Here is a 19,042-nt window from a genome sequence, read left to right on the forward strand (position 1 = left end):
TAAATATTGTACAATATTGATATGTATTTTATACCAACAGCCTGTCATTCGGTACTGTGCAAATATACAGGGTGTCCCAGTTTTTTCCGGCCAAACTTTGCCAGCGTGCAAAAGTAAGAAAAAATGTTATATGAACATATACTCTTCAATGTTTTATTAAGGAGTTATAACTAATAAAAGTTTATAACTATTATAATTAACTAACAAAAGTTTATGAAGCACAAAATAACACTCGTGAGCAGTTAGTACAGAGGATTACAGACGCAATTTGCTGCGATTAGAGAAAATGAAGAAGAAATTAGTAATACGATAGGGTCAATTTTTGTTAGATGCCAATCTTGTATTCGTAATAACGGACGTCATTTTGAAATATTAACTCGTTAATAAAACGTTAATAGAAAATGTCGATATCAACTGCTTCAGCAAGTAAACATAAGAGTTTATGTAAACACAAATAGAGATATTCATAATACGTTCGTACGCTGCGTCGACGAAATGCCAGTTCATTATCATTTTAGTTATAACTCCTTAATAAAACATTGAAGAGCATATTATCATATAACATTTTTTTCTTAGTTTTGCGTGTAGAACACGCTGGCAAAGATCTGAGGTCTACGTTCAACACTCGTCATACTTTCTGTTTAGTTAATATTTTAATGTTTGTAAAAAGTTCACCGATTTTCATCTCGAAATCTTTTTTCAATTTGCAAATGTTGAAGTACGTATGTAAATTCGGTGCATAACTGACACAAAAAACAATATTATTTTATATTTAATTAAATATTACAATTCCATATGTGATTTATTTCAACGAGAAGCAGAAATACTTGTAGAAGATTTCACGAAAACACAAGAAGATATATTTAGATCAAAATTCTTGCACAATTTTATTATTCACGGAAGTATACTAATAGTACAAACTATAATATACATATGCATATATGTATTAACTGTTTACCATTTATGCACTATTTGCATGTTTATTTATACAGTAAGCAGCAAAACTGATTACACACTATTTGAAACAACATACAGTTGAACAGTTAATTTAAAGTACATTTTATTTCTTCACGAATAAGCAAAGGACTCAAGCGCGTATAATTCCATAACGCTATTTCCGAGCGCTTCAAGTACCTACAACTCGAAACTTCAAACTGTTATATCTCATCATGGATGTATCTGACAAAAAAATGTTTCAGACAAAATTGACTTGTTTTTTCCGGTAGAATCTAAATATGTAACATTTTATAGGGGGTTCCATTTAAAATTACAAAGGTACCTCCCCTCCCCCGTTAAAGGGGAAGGGAGGCCACTTCACGTTTATGTAGTCAGAAAGGCCCTTCAGTTCCATGCAATTTAAGACTAAGAACTTTAAAATCGATGGCATAGTTTTCGAGATATTGAGCTGTTCAGAGTTATGTGGGCCACCGTGTATAATAATAACAACTATAGAAAAGACAAAGTTTGTAGATCTTACTAAAATTTGGTTTACTTTTAACAGAATGTAGTGAAAATTGATCTTGAAGTTTAGTAGATCTTGAGGTTTTTAGTACCGAATGTTCTAAGAAACACAGGGTCCAGAGAGGAAGGAAGCGTTGTCCCACATTTTCGATTCAGTGTTTTGCGTAGAATCGCACGAAGGGGTGTCGACCACCCCTACGGAATGGAAGTAACGTCGAAAACGCGTCGCGCCGCTATCTGTCGACGAGAGGGAAGCTCGAAAATCGAACGGGGAGCGCGCGTAGGGTTGTTTCGCGGATGAGACGCGAGGTGGCGCCAGTTTACCCGTGTCGCAACCCCTTCGGAACCTGTTCGGAACCACCTTTAGAAGTCTCGGAGCCTCGGGAACGTGATCTCGTCTCCGTTCCCCGTCGGTCATGTCCCCTGTCTCCAGGCATACCCGCGCGCATACGTCCGAGATCCCCGTGTGCGATCAGGCCTTAACCGTAATCGTAATCGTAATCGTAATCGTAATCGTAACCGTAACCGTAACCGTAGCCAACCGGTGGCGGTTGCGGGCTACTGTTTCTCTCCAAAAAGTCAAACCATAGAAACGTATTTTAGTAGCGGGCCGAGGGAGCGAACACGTCACTCTCGAGCGACGGCCAGCGACAGTCGATAATCTCACCGAAGGTAAAACAGGAACGGAGCTGCCAACCAGCTGCTCCCCCTTTGGTTTTCTCTTTTAACCGACCGAGCGCCGGCGAGTTTGCACCCCTTTTACAACTTACCAAGCGCTTGCGAGCTTACTTTTTTTGGTCATGAGCTTACTAAAGATAACGAACCGTTGTCCGATTAAGCTTCCATAGGCCTGTTTCTTTTTACTTGGACTTTTTCATATATTATATACTATATATATATAAATATAAATATATAAATATTTACTGTCTCCATACTACCTATATATAATACAACTCTCTGTTTACTCGTCTTCAGTCTCCGTTGTCTGTCTCTCGCTCTTCTTCTCTCATCCTCGGGACTTTCGAATGCGTCTCTCTCTCTCTCTCTCTCTCTCTCTCTCTCTCTCTCTCCCTCACCGTCTCTCTCACCCCCCGTTTCTTTCTATTTTTCTTTGTCCACCGTTGAGCAAACCGTGATCCGATTACGCGTTCGAGGCGACTATTGATTCACGCGATTGTTCTTCACCGCTCTTCAGTCGGTGACCATTTGTGATCGTTGAACTGCGAATTTAAAAAAGATTAGTAGATTGGGAACTACTTTACCTGCTTCACGAATTAAAGGATTCTTTGAAATAACAAGAAAAGGGTGATCGGATTACCTTTCGTTCAGCTTCGCCTTCATCTGCATTCATCTGATTCGTATATACCTACCGTATTATTTACAAGACGAGCACCGTAGCATCGCTCGGTCAGCCATTTTGTACTCTGCGTACCGGAAGTCGTTTCACCCCTCGTCCACCCCCGTCACAAAAATTCTTCACAGTAAGCCAACCCTTTCGTTCGAATTCAAGTATTACAAGTTTGAAAGAAATTGATGGAAAGAAGACTGAAGAGTCATCAGAGATTCCTCAACCCCTCCCCCTTCTCTCTCTGTTTAACCCTTCATTAAATGTCATTCCTAAAAATGCCTGTCAGACTTCATGGTCCCAGCACATACTCGTATTTCTATAACTGAAATATAAATTAATTTACATTTCTCCAAGAAAGTAAAAATCTATAATAATTTTGCTATTTGTTAACAAGAATATTTACAAATTGACAGTGTTGATATAATTGGTGGGTGAATGTTGTTATCGCTTCTGTTCGCGAGTCAAGCCTGGCTGACCGTAACACACGGTTTCTACTTTGCGTCTCGGATCGCGAGATCGGTCGCGATTTCGGTTCCTCGTCGATCCCTGGAATCGGTCCAGGTCTCGATCGGATTCCCAAACAGAACAGCATCATTGTACAAATCATCATCAGATACCGACTCTCCCATTGTACGCTCTTCTTGTTTTAGTTTTTTCTGTGGTATGTATCTGGATACGTACACGGATGTGAACGTTTCGAAATAATGTTTCTCTACTACATACAACTCGAACCGCGTAGCGGTTATTGCATTTGTTCATATATCTGTTGACGAATAACTTACACGGTCTTTACAAAAAACATTTAAACGATCTTTCTTTCACAGGTATGCAGCTTCCTAGTGCGAATTGACTAACTTGTTAACGACACACTACTTTAACGCTTCTAGATCGGAGATATAGGCTCGGTTGATCCGTTGGTTGGTTTCTTGACTACTTTTTTGTTCACTCTATACGTCCGTAGACTCTCTGATTATTGGCCACCATTTGTTACAATAGTTACAGAGTTTTCCAGAGTAATGAGCCTTTTGTTGGTGAATTTTGTTCCTTTTTCCGTACATCAATTAGACTCGAGGTATCTCTTAGCTTCTTCACCACATATACACACTCACACACACACACATACAAGAGTCTATAGACACATATGTATTTTGTACTCTTAATTAGATTAGTGCGTGTGTAAATTGTTAATTCGTGTTGTACCATCGTACACGTTTCTCCAGGCGGTTGTAATTCTGCGATCTTGTTATATTTGTTGAAGAATAGTTTTCTTAATTAATTAGCCGTCGAGCCGGTCGATTTTCATTTCTTTTACGCCTCGAGCTCGCTTTTTCGAGAACTGAGAACCGAACTAATAGCTCGCGTACACGCGTTAGTGCGCCAGGTTAATCACGTTGTTCGATGCGATTTGATTTGTTTGGGAAACATGAGTTGAATAGTTTTGTTACTTGATCGAGCCTGTATTTCACACGTATAGTTCTTGTAATAAATAACTAGGTGAACGAAAGTCACCGTCCAGCGACACGGCGAAGCGAAATCTTCTTTGACGCGAGCGTTTGTGTTTCTAGCAACTAAACATTCGAAAATCTTTCCCGGCGTCGTCTCCGAAAGTGACTTGCAGAAATGGCGGACGTCCAAGGACCGGAAGTCGCCGTCGCTCAGCCAGGTGGGACCGGATTCCATCAAACACAAAGTGAGTTTACTTTCATCTCTCGTCTCGTTTTATCGAGTCGATCCGTTTCCGAGCTGATTGTTCTCCTTCACTCTGTTTCAGTTCTCCTTGCAGGACAATGGATCAGCGAAATACTTCCAGGGGGCCATGCACGCGTCGAACATGGGCGAAAAAGTAGCACAGGTAAGCCACGACGCTCTAAAATCTCGAAATTTCTACATGTTGTCTTAAACGCGATTTCCGATGCGCTTCGATACGCCATAGTCGTCGAAGAAATATTCTAATCATTCTGAAACATAATCCTCGAAGTTAAGGGATGCTAAAGAGTATAATTTAAACATAGTTTAAAATTTTTAATCAAAGCATCAACATAAAAAGTTTTCTAGAGAGTTCAAGCAGACTTCCGAAAAGTTACTCATCTGTAATACGAATTGAAAAAGTGCACGCTTTCGGAAACTTCTCTTCCCAAAGTTTGCATCCCTTGATAGTAGACACGAGTATTTTTTCGAGAGCTATACCAGTCGCGGCGCATCTGGTGGCTTATGGCGAACTCTGCCGAAGAATCTTTATGCAAAAGACGAGCCACTTTCGAACTCGGAAGACAAAATGCAACGATTTCACGGGGGTGGGGTGGGGGAAAGAAGGGATAGGGTGGGGAGGGAGACGAACTTTTAATAGTGTAACGTTAGAGAAGCTGTTTTCCGGTCGAAGTATCGGAAATTCTTCTGGTCGTTTCCTCTTTCGTTCCTCCGAGAGTGAGGGGTGAGGGGGCTTCATAACGCAATCTCTGTCGAAACAATTACCGTTCGAACCGAAGACCAAAGGAGGGATTTAAGTTTTCTTCCTGAACTTTATCAATTTTGATTAACCGAGCACCCGGGGGGAAACGTGTTTAGCTTTTAATAAAGCCGGGGCAGCCAAGCGAAAGCTCGCGGACATTTGATTAGCTCTTCACGTTCGATGGTAAATATTAAATATCGAAGAACAACCCGAGAAAGTTCACCGTTCTGCGGAAACCGTAGAAAACATTCGGACACTCCGCTCGTGAATTATTCCTCGTCCACGAATCGAGAATGAACGACTTGCTTCGCAGAGTCCTATTCTACTGTCGTTTCGTTTGATCGGACCGGTTTTATGTATTCCCTCGGCGATCATAAGCTTCTCCAGCAGACGCCATCTTGTTCCGTCGATCACGGAAACCGTGTACCTTGCCTCGGTATCTTTGATCTTGATTTCCGACCAGCTTCGCCCAAAACAGAACGTTATCTTTACGACGGAGTCGCATTTTAATATTGTTCAGTTTTACCGTCTGACCTATCGCGAGCTATTCTACTAGCTTCACAGGATCTTGTTCATTGTGCAACCTGTCCCGACATATTTCCTCGGAAATATTAGAGAAGCTTTTATTCGAGGGGGAAATTCGTTGTCCGGAGGACAAACTGACGTTTGTATCGTGTCCGATAAATGCTAGGCTATTCTACTGAATTCTACTGACTAAGAACTTTAAAATCGATGGCATAGTTTTCGAGATATTAAGCTGTTCAGAGTTATGTGGGCCACCCTGTATATAATTTGTACCATTGTTATTAATAATTTTCGTACTTACCTTGGGAACGATGAAATGCGTTCGTTCAATCCTGCTACCTATTTTCCTACACTTTGTCTTCATAGAGAAACCGAACTTTTATTATTGTAAAAGGGACTGCAGAAATCTTTTTCAATTTTCTACTTCGTGAATTCATTGCAATATTACAAAAGAAAAACTGAAAAATACAATGACCATAAAGAAAATCAGACAGAGGTATTTCCGATGAGCGGGAGATAATGCAAATCAAGTGAATTCATCTAATTGTTTAAAAAGCTGCATACTGTTCCTCGGCGATTTTGATGGACTCAATTGTTCTGTCTGCTATGATGCAATTTTCCATGTCCGTGGCACAGTCAAAAGATACAATGAAAATCGTAGGATAAGATATGTCGGCAGGAGGGTAGTGAAGTACACAAATACGTGTCGGCATAGTGAAAATATGTAATAAACATATTTTATGCAATATATGAAAACTTATAGATTTACACAACACGGCTTCGTCGCCACCGGGACCACCGCCACCCCCACCATTTCCTGCTGCCACCACCGTGTCACCCCATCGCATTAATTTCGTTTTAAATTGAGCGTCGAATAATTAATTGACAGCCAAAGCAAACTTTATTATTTAATACAACTCTTTCTAAAAAGACCAAAACCTATTGATGAAGCAAGGAAATCAAATATCAGCAATCTATTTCTCGTACGAAACGGTACTGAATATTTTCTTGTTCGGATAAATAGCAAATGTAATTTAGGGCAATTAAAATCGATTAATTTGTTCGGATCGAAAGGTGCCAGGCGAAGAGCAGGAATTGATTCAGGGGATGGTACAAAAATCTGGTTTTTCTTTCCCTCTCACAACACACACGCACACACGTTTTCCCTCGCTCTCGCTCTCTCTCTCTTTCTCTCTCGCTGTCGCTCACGTTTTCTCTCTGAGCTCGCACAATCACTCTCTCTCTCTCTCTCTCTCTCTCTCTCTCTCTCTCTCTCTCTCTCTCTCTCTCTCTCTCTCTCTCTCTCTCTCTCTCTCTCTCTCTCTCTCTCTCTCTCTCTCTCTCCCTCTTTCGTTCTCTTTCTTTCTTTCTTTCTCTCTCTCTCTCTCTCTCTCTCTCTCTCGTTCTCACTCACTTTCTCTCTCTCTCTCTCTCTCTCTCTCGCTCGCTTCCTCTCGTTCTTGTTACGTGTTACAAATCAGTGCGCTCACCGTTTATAATCGATACGATCCAAGGTTATGTCATATATATACAGAACAATCTTAAATTGCGTAATCTGGGAAAAAACGCGAGTAAATTCATCTACCGCGGGTTAGGATTTCATTACATCTTCCCTCCATTTATTCCGCCATCGTAATTTCATCCCGCGTTAATATCCTCGCAACCGCTTTACAAACGAAAGACGCGATCCCCTACGAGTGATCCTCGGCCTCCTCCTCCTTCTTCTCCTTCTCCTCCCCTTTAGATAGTTCGAAAGATCTTCGATCGAGAAGCTTGTTAAAAACTCGCGCGTCGATCGAAAATTCCTCTGCAAATAATCCCACGAAAATGTCACGCTAATTAATGTCGTTAACGCGTCCGCTGCGAGCACCCCGATTATCGTTATAATGAATTCGGGATCGCAACTTTTACATATTAAAATCAATATAGGTATCACATCAATAACGACGACGCGAATGATTAAGCGTACCGAACGTGACAAGATCACGGATTTAACGCGTTCACGGTGGATCGCTCTAAACTGAAAACTAAAGCAGGTTCCCCGAACTGGTTTTTCGATTGAATTCACGAAAGTCGAATTATGGTTAATCCGCGGTACAGACGAAATCAACGTTAATATCGTGGTGCGCGGCGAACGAGGTGAACTTGTCCGAATTTTATTCGCCGAAATCTGAACGAACGAACGATTTCGAAGCTGCAAGAGTCGTTCGAACAGCACTCGAGTATCTGGGTTTAACGAGGATCAGGATTAATTAACAGCCTCGAGGATCACTCTCAACAGAATCTTGTCGCACAGCCTGGTCGTGACCACGTAATCTCGGTCCTGGCACGAATCTACCTCGAACAACATACTTCGGAACGTGTCTCGCACCTATACACGTTTCATCCTTCCCACTCTCTCTCTCTCTTTCTCTCCTTCTCCCTCTCACTCTCTCTCTCTCTCCCTCTCAATTTCTCAGTTCCTCATACTCTCTCCCTCCCCTCGGTTCAGCCGCGGTAGAATTGATAAGCGAGAGGCAGCTTCGATAAAAAACGGATACATTATGTGTGTACGCGCATGTATGTATGTGCACCGTCGGCCGAAACCTTGCCACCGCCTAAACTCAGTCGAATCTCGTCGGATTAGATTCTCGAAGCTAATGTTTCCACGAAACAGCTACTTTGCGACTGTTGTCTAAGTTAATGCGATTACTTAATGAAGCGCATGTGTCTATCCTCCGGATCGGCCGCAAACTTCCGGCCGACGGCGGACGTGAGTCATCGGATGACGGTCGCGAGGGTTGCTCGTTACTTTTCTTGATCTTGCCCTCTGAACTCTGAACTTTCCCTCTCCCCCTTTGGTTCGTTCGTCCCGGATTTGTTAATCGAGATACCCTAAGCCATTCGTGCGAGGACTTTCAGGTCGACGAAGAGTTCGCTCGATCGGAACCGATTTTACGCTGATCAACGCTTTAGCTACCGGAAGTCATTCCAACAATTTCATCGCTTATACATTTCTCTGAAACGTAAGACACAAAAGATCCTCCGCGATTTTCTCCCGTTTCCGTTTTTCACTCTTTAATTCGACACACCGTGTTGCTTCCACTCGTGACTTCGCGTTTTTACAAAATGGGAATTCGGCTAGATTAAAAAATATTGTACAGGATTCAACGAGGGTCTTACAGAAAGTTCGTGAAGAAATCTTGAGGCGTCTTCGATTTTTGTGGGAGCATCGATTCACTGCCGGTAGATAAAGCGTCAATCGACTTTGTTTCACGGGAAAATGAAATTCTCCCTGTATCTCGAAGACCTCTAACGAGAGTTTTGGTCGGAGTAGACCTGTTCCTCGTCTCCCCGATTCGAGAATGAGCTGGTGACGATTATAAAGCGATATACTTTCCTTCGAATCTGCGTATTCGTTGTTACATTTTAGCTCGATTACAGACTTGCGGACGCGATTATTATGGATCTATGAGTGTCGACGATGATTGACGGTAGCTGATCTCCCTCCGACGTAGACTCCCGCTCGAGCTCTTAAGAAAGTTAGGTTGATCGATTTTTCGAAAAATTCGCTAGATCTCGTCGCGTCCTCGCTTGCACGCGCACGTAATTCGAGAACAGCAGTGACGTTCATTCGTTCGGACGAACCGGAACTGTGAAGATTCGGCTGTGACGTTCGGAATCAAATAGATCTCTCGATGCTAAATCGTAAGAAAGATACTATATATCGTTATTTGGTCGTATGTAAGTGTTAAAGAAAAAGGAACACAAGGCTCTCTACTTTCTCGCAAATCACTGCTGCCCCCCCACCCCCTACTGTTTTTGGACCATGTCTCGAACGTCCGCGTTGAAGGACATCCGCGAATAAATCCGTATCGTTTCGCCGTGTACCTAGGTGCGAAAATCCACGTGTGCTGCGTGTACTACTTGGTAAGTAATAATCAAAGATAACCATCTCTATTTGTAATTAAAAAGCTGCTTCTCGGTAGCGCTGCGCCGCTGTTCCTCTCGTCGCAAAAGTAACTACGAGTCGTTTAATCGTTACGTCGAATGTATCGGTATCATTTACAGCCTAAAATACTGAGCAAAGAACGAATAGACCGGCGATCGATCGTCCGCGATCGAGGCCCTTCTCCCTTCGATCCGAGAATTCCATCTCCGTTCGTCGTCGTTTACGTTCGCGGTATCAAAAGACACTCCGAAATATTTTTTAACAATACCATCGATGCGCGTGCGTTCCAATCTGTATTCGATCTCGAACTTTTTCCCCGTGACGGGAATTTAGCAGATCTGGGGAGCCGATCGTGGATCGTGGATCGCCGATCGTGGATCACCGATTGCCGTTTTTCACCCGTGTATCACTGCGTGATATAGATCGCGTTTCTTCGGGTGGTCGAAAGAAAGTAAACTCGGGAGGTGTTCGAGAACGAAAAGAGAGGAAGAGAAACCAACGAACGCTTAGGAGCACATATACGATACAATGAAAATTCGAGAGATGCTTTGTAAAAAATTTGTTACAACGCGCGGGGACGCGCGACAATGCGTTCGCGCGTTCACGCGTACACGCACGCACGCATTCTCATTATGTATAATATGTATAGTTATTTATAATAATCGTTTATTGCGCAGGCAATCGTTTTACCCATCTGTTTTTTGTCGTTTTTCCCCCGTTTTTCTCGAAATACCGAACAGGATATTTCATTAAACTCTATTCACCGGCCTCCTCACCCCGTCGCGCGCTTTGCGTTTCTTCCCTACTTTGTTTATGGCAATAATCATGTACAATACAATAATAATCGGTAATAATCATAATAATCATAATAATATAACAATAATAATAGTAAGAATATTAGTAATTATCTAAATTCTTTCCGTAATAATTTCCCGAATAGCGTCTCCTTCGCCTCGTGTGTGTTTCTGAATTTCTTTTCTCTCTGTGTATTCTCTGTGTACTCTGTGTTCTCTGTGGGTTCTCTTTATACTGTTTTGTTGTTAGTTGTTCTCTCTCGTCTTGATCCATCTCTGCAGCTTGCCGGTGTGTCTGTATAAAGGACATTGCGACCGTATTTCAACGCGATAAAGGTGGCACACAGAATATTGTTTCCCGCGGTTCCCGAACCTCCGAATCCGTTTTCTCTCGCAATCTGGCAATGCCCTTCGTCAACTCTCTCCCTCCCTCTCTCTCTCCCTCTCTCTCTCTCTCTCTCTCTCTCTCTCTCTCTCTCTCTCTCTCTCTCTCTCTCCTCTCTCTCTCTCTCTCTCGCTCTCTCTCTCTCTGTTGCCTACAAGCATTAAAAAACGAAGGTGCTCTCAGTCGATATAATTTTCTTAATAATTTCAATAACTACGCGGTCTCACCGTGACGCGATATAAGCGCTCGGGAATTTCACAAATTCCGCGAGCTCCGTTCTCTCTTCTCCTCTCTCTACACGCGATATTTCATTTTCTTCTTTCTCTCTCTCTCTCTCTCTTCCTCTGAACTCCGGTCTCTCCTCTAACAAATCGATCCACCTCCGCTGCCTCCTTGTACTTTCATATTATATTTATTAGAAATTCTCCTCCCACACCAGCGTTTCCTCCGGTCTCGTGTTCTGTCGCGAGCAACGACAGCCTCTCGGAAATGACAAGACGATCCTCCCTTTGTCCGTGTGCCTATGTGCCTCGGTCTGTGTGCTCCGAGGGGAATATGCGTCGAGCACGTGTGCGAGCGTGGGCGTGTGTCGGTTTGTCGATTAAAAAATTCCTCGAAGGATGCAGCGTCGACACGAGGCCACGGATATAACTGCCAAGGCAATTTTGGTTCCTGTAGGATCGAACGGCGAACCTCTCACTTCTAACATCTTCCGCCGCACAAACTCTCTCTTTCCCTGTTTCTCTCGGCTTTATGTTCGCACACTCTTCTCCCTTCGCCTTCTCGCTCGTTAAGCTTACGTCCTGTCGCTTCGACGATCGCCGGCCGATTTTCTTCCGGAGATCTCCCGAGCTCGTTCGACAAGCCCGCTAAAAGTTGATTTTTGTACGCTCAAGTAAACACCGAAGTTGCTGATTGGGCACTGGTTTGGTAACGAGGTTGGCAAACGATTGTAAAAGTGATGTACGATCTCGAAATCACCCCTTATTTTACCTCAAGTCTGAAGAAACTCATCTTGAGTAATTTGAAAAAATTAGAAAACAGATGTCTCATCCGTGAGAAGATGCATCTCGAACGAAATGAAATAAGAAATAATTCTCCAAGAATATCATCCGAGATGCGAATGCTACGAAAAAGTATAAAACCCGTCAGGGCCGCGTGCCATGAAGCAGAAAGACGCTTTCGAAGCGGTCGAATGCAAGTGTAGAAATAAAATGGTTGTCAGGAGAACGACTAGCGGATCTTCGGAAGAAAATCGCTCGGCGTACTCGTCGTATGTCCCGGCGTGTTCGCTAGATCCTTCGAAGGGAAACGGAAGGAGTCCACAGCCATCCGAATACGACGATCGGTCGCTCGACGCCGCCTCTAGACGCGTCTCGCCGTGAGATATCTTCAGAACGTGGCGAGAACGTTGCCCTTAACTGCCGTGGTCCTGATCAAGCTCGTCCAACGACTCTAATCTCGCGATCGGCGCCTCGTTTATCGTGAACTCCCAGGACATGTCCTCGCTGGTCTGCCTCGAGGACTCTTGTCGCGGTCCGACGGCCTGCGCCGTCATCTCCTGACCCGGTTGTCTGCCATCCGACCGCTGGCTGCTCGCCAGATCGCTGGATCCACGGTGATTCGGCGGCTCCTTTCGCGACTCGCTGCTACGGGGACGCTGGATCCCTCCTCGATCCGACACGGACACCACGCAGCTCCAGGGATCGTCGCCCTCGGGTTCCGAACGTTTGTTGAACGAGCTGTACCTGGATCATTACGCGGAGGCGTTAATTCAAACGGGAGTAGAGTAGGTGAAGGGGTGAAAATTTAAGGTGGTACAGTTCATGGGAAGTTTGATTTTCTTTGTAAGATACAGAGAAGTTTAGTTCGTGTATTTTATCAGTGAAACCTGGGAGAGTCAAACAGACCGTTTAAAACTGTCTAGGATCATTAAAATAAAGCATGATGCAATTCAGACAGTTTTAGGGCGGGCTTAAGAGACAAGGGTAGTCACGTGACTTTTGCAGAGTCAGCAGGTCGGTAACTGCTGTATAATTTCCGTTCACTGCCTTCAGACATAGACGTAAGATCCATCTTGGTCATGATCCGACGGGTCTTAAGTCTGTGACTAAACTTGTCACATTTTTTGCTCTGTATTATCGATATCAAGAATTCTGACGCCAGCAGCATGATTCAAGTTTTTGGCTTTATTTCGCAAAGAATCAAGACAAAATATAGCTCAATTTGTAGCTGGAGATATTTTATAGCGCGCGCTACTCTCGATTTCATCCAGAAAACTCATCCACTGGCATAAAAATGCTTGGATTCCACGGCATGCACATCGTCAATTTTTGGCCTACTTCTAACGCTACCAAATATCTGCATAATCTCGTCAGCTCATGACCAGCGCGCGCTAGATTGAACCTTCCTCTTTCGAATGAGCCCTTTCCCAGCGAAAAAAAATATTCTCATATAAGGACGAAAAGTTGAGTCTCGTAAAACCATTTTTCGTCTATTTTTGTCGGTGAAATGGTCGCTCTACCTTATCGAGTTCTACCTGACGGAGTCTTGGCTCGCCCAGGCTTCGTAGATTTGCGATAAGGTAGAGTGATTATATTACCGTCAAAAAATGGTTTTACGTGCCTCAAGTATTTGTCCTTATACAGGGTGCCCCACATAAATGGGAACACCTAAATATCTTTCGTATTTACAGTTCTATCAAAAAACATCAGAGGACAAAGTGACACTATTGCCGGGGGCAATATAATGGTGAAGAAAAAAATTTTTTATGTCGTGTTTTTTAATGAAATTTGAAGGTCAACGATGTTTTTTTTTAAATGGAATAGTATATTTTTTTTTACGATAGCATGATAGACAATAAAAAACTAAATTTAGTGGATACCACCTTTTTGACCTTGAGCAAGAATAATTATGTTGAAGCGGATGAAATGTGGAAGTTTAAAACTTACGTGTTTCAGCAAAGATTGCGCGTTATTTACGTCGGGTTGACCTTTACATATCATAATAAATGTTCGAAATAGTTTTCATAGTAAACAGTGTATGTTTATGTTAGAGTATGTATCATTGAGATCGTTAACAGAAGGTTAATCGGTTAGAATAAGTACGTTGTTCCTTCTGCATTATTCGAGTTCGAAACGTGAAAGTGAAAACAATGCATTATACTGTACAGGAACGAATCGATATGGTTTTCACTTATGGCGAAAGCCACCAATCTTTGAGGCAAGCAGTATGTTTGTATCTTGAAAAATTTGTGAATCGTATTATCGTAATTGTGGTAAAACAATTTAAAAATACCGGTAGTGTAAGTTCTAAAAATCGTAATAAACAAAGAATTGTCACTCACGAAGAAAATAGAATTAATATCCTAGCTGCAGTATCTAATGATCCACATGTAAGTTTGCGACAACTCGAACAAGAGTCCGGTATTAGCAGAAGTAGTATTTCACGAATACTCCAAATAGAAAAGTTTCACCCATATCACTTGATAACCCAAATCGTCAATGCCTACAGATCATTTATTAAAAGATTGCAACATTGCATAAATGAGGATGGTCAACATTTCGAACATTTATTATGATATGTAAAGGTCAACCCGACGTAAACAACGCGCAATCTTTGCTGAAACACGTAAGTTTTAAACTTCCACATTTCATCCGCTTCAACATGATTATTCTTGCTCAAGGTCATTTCAAGGTCAAAATGGTGGTATACACTAAATTCAGTTTTTTGTTGTCTATTATGCTACTGTAAAAAATATACTATTCCATTTAAAAAAACATCGGTGACCTTCAAATTTCATTAAAAAACACGACATAAAACATTTTTTTCTTCACCATTATTTTGCCCCCTGCAATAGTGTCACTTTGTCCTCTGAAGTTTTCTGATAGGACTGTAAATACGAAAGATATTTAGGTGTTCCCATTTATGTGGAACACCCTGTATAAGAATATTCTGCCGCTGGCAAAGGGCTCATTCGAAATAGGATGGTTCAATCTAGCGCGCGCTGGTCATGAGCTGCCGAGATTATGCAGTTATTTGGTAATATAAGCGTTAGAAGTAGACCAAAAATTGACGATGTGCATGCCGTGGAATCCAAGCATTTTGATGCCATTGGATGAGTTTTCTGGATGAAATCGAGAACAGCACGCACTAGAAAATATCTCCATCACTCTTCCAACATTGAATTTGTTTAAAAAATGCAGACCGTCGAAGTTTCCAATTGTCACGAAAAGAACAAGTTGTACTTATGGAATTTCTTTCTCGGCAACTACGTGTCGGATGTAGTGGATTCTTTTTTTGTTTCGATCAGGAAGGATCACGCTATCACAAGTATTTTTAGTTTTTACGAAAGATGAATCTGAATAGAGTAGAATTTTTAGTTTCTACGAAAGACGAATCGGAACAGCTCTGTAAATTACACTGTCCAACACCAAAAAAATTTTGCAATACCTGTTGGGTGATTCTTATACACTTTGTCATCCTAAAACCGAATCTGAAAGTAGAATTGCTCCATCACGCAACGTTTTCGAAAAATGTTGGTGTTTGTAAAAATGCCCGATTTTGATACAAAACGACGTGTTACGCAAAAACTAAACACGCGAGAATGTTCAAATTTGAGTCAAGAGATAGAGGGGACTCTCCTCTACATATTCATATATTCAATTATATTTTAATGTACTTCCTAATAGTTGTAAATGGTTGTTAAAGTTTGAAAATGTGCCGACGCGGGTACTTTGTACGCTCTATTTTTGTATTTATATGAAAAATCCTTTATCTAGCAGGAATTTACTATACAGGAATGCATTCTACAGACATTTCTGGTAAAGAAACCATTCACGAAAAGTATTTGGTTCCCTTAATGTACGAGAAGGATCAGAAAATGTTAATTGACAGCGTGTGCGCGACACGTTCGCGCCAGACGGCCATTGCAGCCTTTTCTCGACTCGCCAGGACCGTCGCTATGCGTAGTGGACGTTGGAACCACTCAAGTATGTCTTTGCTTACTATTTACATACATTTTTTCCGTCTTTTTGGGTGCCAATCGTTACAAAAGATTATAAAAATACGAGTTATATTCACATTTCATTGTGGAAATGCTTAATAAAGAAAATTGACCGCAGCAATGCGGTGACTGGAAAATTTTATTTTCAGTAATTGTTGTCTTATCTTTATAATTGTAATACCAATGATCATTCAAGATTCTTCCGATTAAAATAAGTCCAAACATTATGTAAATGGGACTATTTTTATCGATTTTATTGATCGAAGTACATAATTAAGACATAGGTTGCTCTATATTAAATCGATAAAATGTCGCGGAAGTGTATAAATCAGCCGGACTGTTTTTGTTATATTCATGACGAAATTATTTTAAAATCAAAACAAGGAATACAATTCCAGCATTAATCTTTCATCAAGATATTTAAACAATGGAAAAACGTTACAAAGGAAAAGACTTATGTGCGATGCTTGCTGATTACTGCTGGACACTTATTATTGAAAATCGGAATAAAAAGAACAAGCGTCAAGCAAGGCGGAAACATTTTTAATTTGTTTGCATCAGAAATAGGTAAGTTTTTGTATTCAATTTTCTTTATTAAGCATTTCCACAATGAAATGTGAATATAACTCGTATTTTTATAATCTTTTGTAATGATTGGCACCCAAAAAGACAAAAAAATGTATGTAATTAAGCATAGTAAGCAAAGACATACTTGAGTGGTACCAACGTCGACTACGCATAGCGGCCCTAACGAGTCGAGAAAAGGCTGCAATGGCCGTCTGGCGCGAACGCGTCGCGCACACGCTGTCAATTAACATTTTCTGATCCTTCTCGTACATTAAGGGAACCAAATACTTTTCGTGAATGGTTTCTTTACCAGAAATGTCTGTAGAATACATTCCTGTATAGTAAATTCCTGCTAGATAAAGGATTTTTCATATAAATACAAAAATAGAGCGTACAAAGTACCCGCGTCGGCACATTTTCAAACTTTAACAACCATTTACAACTATTAGGAAGTACATCAAAATATAATTGACTATATGAATATGTAGAGGAGAGTCCCCTCTATCTCTTGACTCAAATTTGAACATTCTCGCGTGTTTAGTTTTTGCGTAACACGTCGTTTTGTATCAAAATCGGGCATTTTTACAAAAACCAACATTTTTCGAAAACGTTGCGTGATGGAGCAATTCTACTTTCAGATTCGGTTTTAGGATGACAAAGTGTATACGAATCACCCAACAGGTATTGCAAAACTCGAGAAAAGTTTAATTTTGTTGGACAGTGTTATGAACGAATTCTTAGGCGTATCTTTCGAAGAGCAATGTACATAAAGTAGCGTTCGATGAGTAGCTTGATGAGACAACTTACCCGCTTTTGAACTCTCCTCTCCTGAAAGCAGCGGGTTGGCTGTGCCAGGCGTGCGGCATGTGTGTTTGCTGAGTGTTTGGTGGCACCGCCAGGTCGACCGGCTGACTTTGCGACCTCGTGGGCGCCGTTCTTCCGTTCAGGGCCGATTGCAGGGCAGTCGCCAGGGCGGACGTGTCCGACGTGACCGTCAGGCGAGAGGTTCCCGAGGGCGTGGAGGACGCCGGATCCCTCGTCTGCGGTCTGTCGAATACCGGCAATCGTATGGAACGCGTTAATCGAGTCGATGATCGAGGCCCGGGCAGCGGCACTTGCACCGCTACGAGCAGCAGAGCTTGAATTCATACTTGAAGCACGTGATTTATGTACAAGGGGATTCGGTAGGCCTCTAATTCCTCTAAGTGTCCCGAACAGTGTCGCAGCTCTGGCAGCGTTTACGGGACTCCTACGGGGCGTATCCTTTAGGTAATCCGACATCGACATTGTCAGCGGTCGCTCTACCGAGACACGCGCCGCTGTCTCTTCGTGATCGAGATTATCGTGATCGGCAGGAGATTAGGCTACGTTTATGTCGAAACCGGAGATGATCAGAGCAACGATAAGAGCGTGCCGTAAAAATATATTCTTTAGTTTTATAGTGGGAAGTGTTGAAGCATCGCGTTGATTTCAATTCGAATCAACGGAGCAACAAGAATTATCTTCTCTTACAGAAATGGAGAAATGAATGAGCGAATGAAACTGTACCGCTGCTATTGCTCGTGATCGCTTGAGCTGTTTCTATCGTCGTTCTTATTGATTCTATCTCAGCTCCGACACAAACGTACCCTCGTCACTCGGATGCTAAAAGGATCGCGACGCAGTCTTGGCACATCCTAGCACTAGAAATTCGTCATCTGTAAAAGATTTTGGAACTGAAAATGGCTCAAAGTACGACAAATAATTTTTCCAGAATTTTAATAGAGTTCTACCTCACTTTTCCAGAGTTACCGAGACCGCGTCGACGCTAAACGGGACTAGCAGACCATACGTAAATGCTTGTGCACTAATGAGAACTTATGTCCTACGTAGTGACAGTTTCATACTCGCGGAATCAGCTACTAGTTGAATGTCTTACCTCGTTCCATCGCCACGGGACTATATACGTTGCTACAGAGGTTGCTAGGTTAAGCGATGTGTGCTAAAGTATGGTTCATGGATGATCTAGCGTGGGCTTTTCTTTTCAAGCGGTTTCGAGGGTGGGTCTGAAACGGACGAACTCTGCGATAAGTGTTCGGTGATGTCTAAAACATTCGCCGAATGCTCTAGCGTGTGAACGATAGGAAAAAAAAAGAGAAGAAATTGTCTAAGAGAATTTTCTTGGAAAATTTCCTTGAGCTCGACAATATCGTGAGACTGTCAACGGTGAACTCGCGATGATTCCTCGCGAGAGTACTTGGAAATTAGTGTGACCGATTAGAGCACTTGGACGCGAGAGTCGAGAGAAAGTGTTCTCGGGAATTAATCCGTTCGAGTCTCGTGTACGTAGTTCTCTGAGAAATTACGTGGCAACACAGGGTGTTCGACTACAGGTGAGAGAAAATTTAAGAGGTGCTTCTCCAATACAATATAAGACGAAGACGAAGAATAAAAAAATTACGATTTCGGCTTCATTTTTTAGTTATTATCAATCGATAATCCGCCTAAAATGCGGCAACCCGACCAACAAAGAGGTGTACGTTGCTTACGACATAAAGGCGCGCGACAGTCGCGTATCAAAGAGAGTCCTCGCTCGCA

The 19,042-nt window shown here is 42.1% G+C and overlaps 2 protein-coding genes across 9 annotated transcripts in view; one reads left to right on the top strand and one right to left on the bottom strand.

Annotated features, from left to right (window-relative positions):
• The first annotated feature begins 1,877 nt into the window (after positions 1-1,877).
• Positions 1,878-4,784, top strand: LOC143361509 (uncharacterized). The gene is made up of 4 exons (XM_076800984.1): positions 1,878-1,952; positions 2,052-2,133; positions 4,375-4,499; positions 4,581-4,784. The coding sequence occupies exons 1-4, from the start codon at positions 1,878-1,880 to the stop codon at positions 4,707-4,709; spliced, it is 411 nt and encodes a 136-aa protein (XP_076657099.1). The 3' UTR covers positions 4,710-4,784.
• A 1,703-nt stretch (positions 4,785-6,487) lies between these two features.
• Positions 6,488-19,042, bottom strand: part of LOC143353099 (voltage-gated inwardly rectifying potassium channel KCNH6-like) — a 178,156-nt gene continuing 165,601 nt past the window's right edge. For all 8 annotated transcript variants that reach the window (XM_076786192.1, XM_076786208.1, XM_076786177.1 and 5 more), the window contains 2 exons: positions 17,273-17,512; positions 6,488-12,641 (listed from right to left, as the gene is read on the bottom strand). In XM_076786192.1, coding sequence (XP_076642307.1) covers positions 12,311-12,641; positions 17,273-17,512 — 571 coding nt within the window. In that variant the 3' untranslated portion in view covers positions 6,488-12,310. The remainder of the gene's footprint in view (positions 12,642-17,272; positions 17,513-19,042) is intronic.

This window comes from Halictus rubicundus, chromosome 1, assembly GCF_050948215.1.
Source record: "Halictus rubicundus isolate RS-2024b chromosome 1, iyHalRubi1_principal, whole genome shotgun sequence".
Lineage (NCBI taxonomy): Eukaryota > Metazoa > Arthropoda > Insecta > Hymenoptera > Halictidae > Halictus > Halictus rubicundus.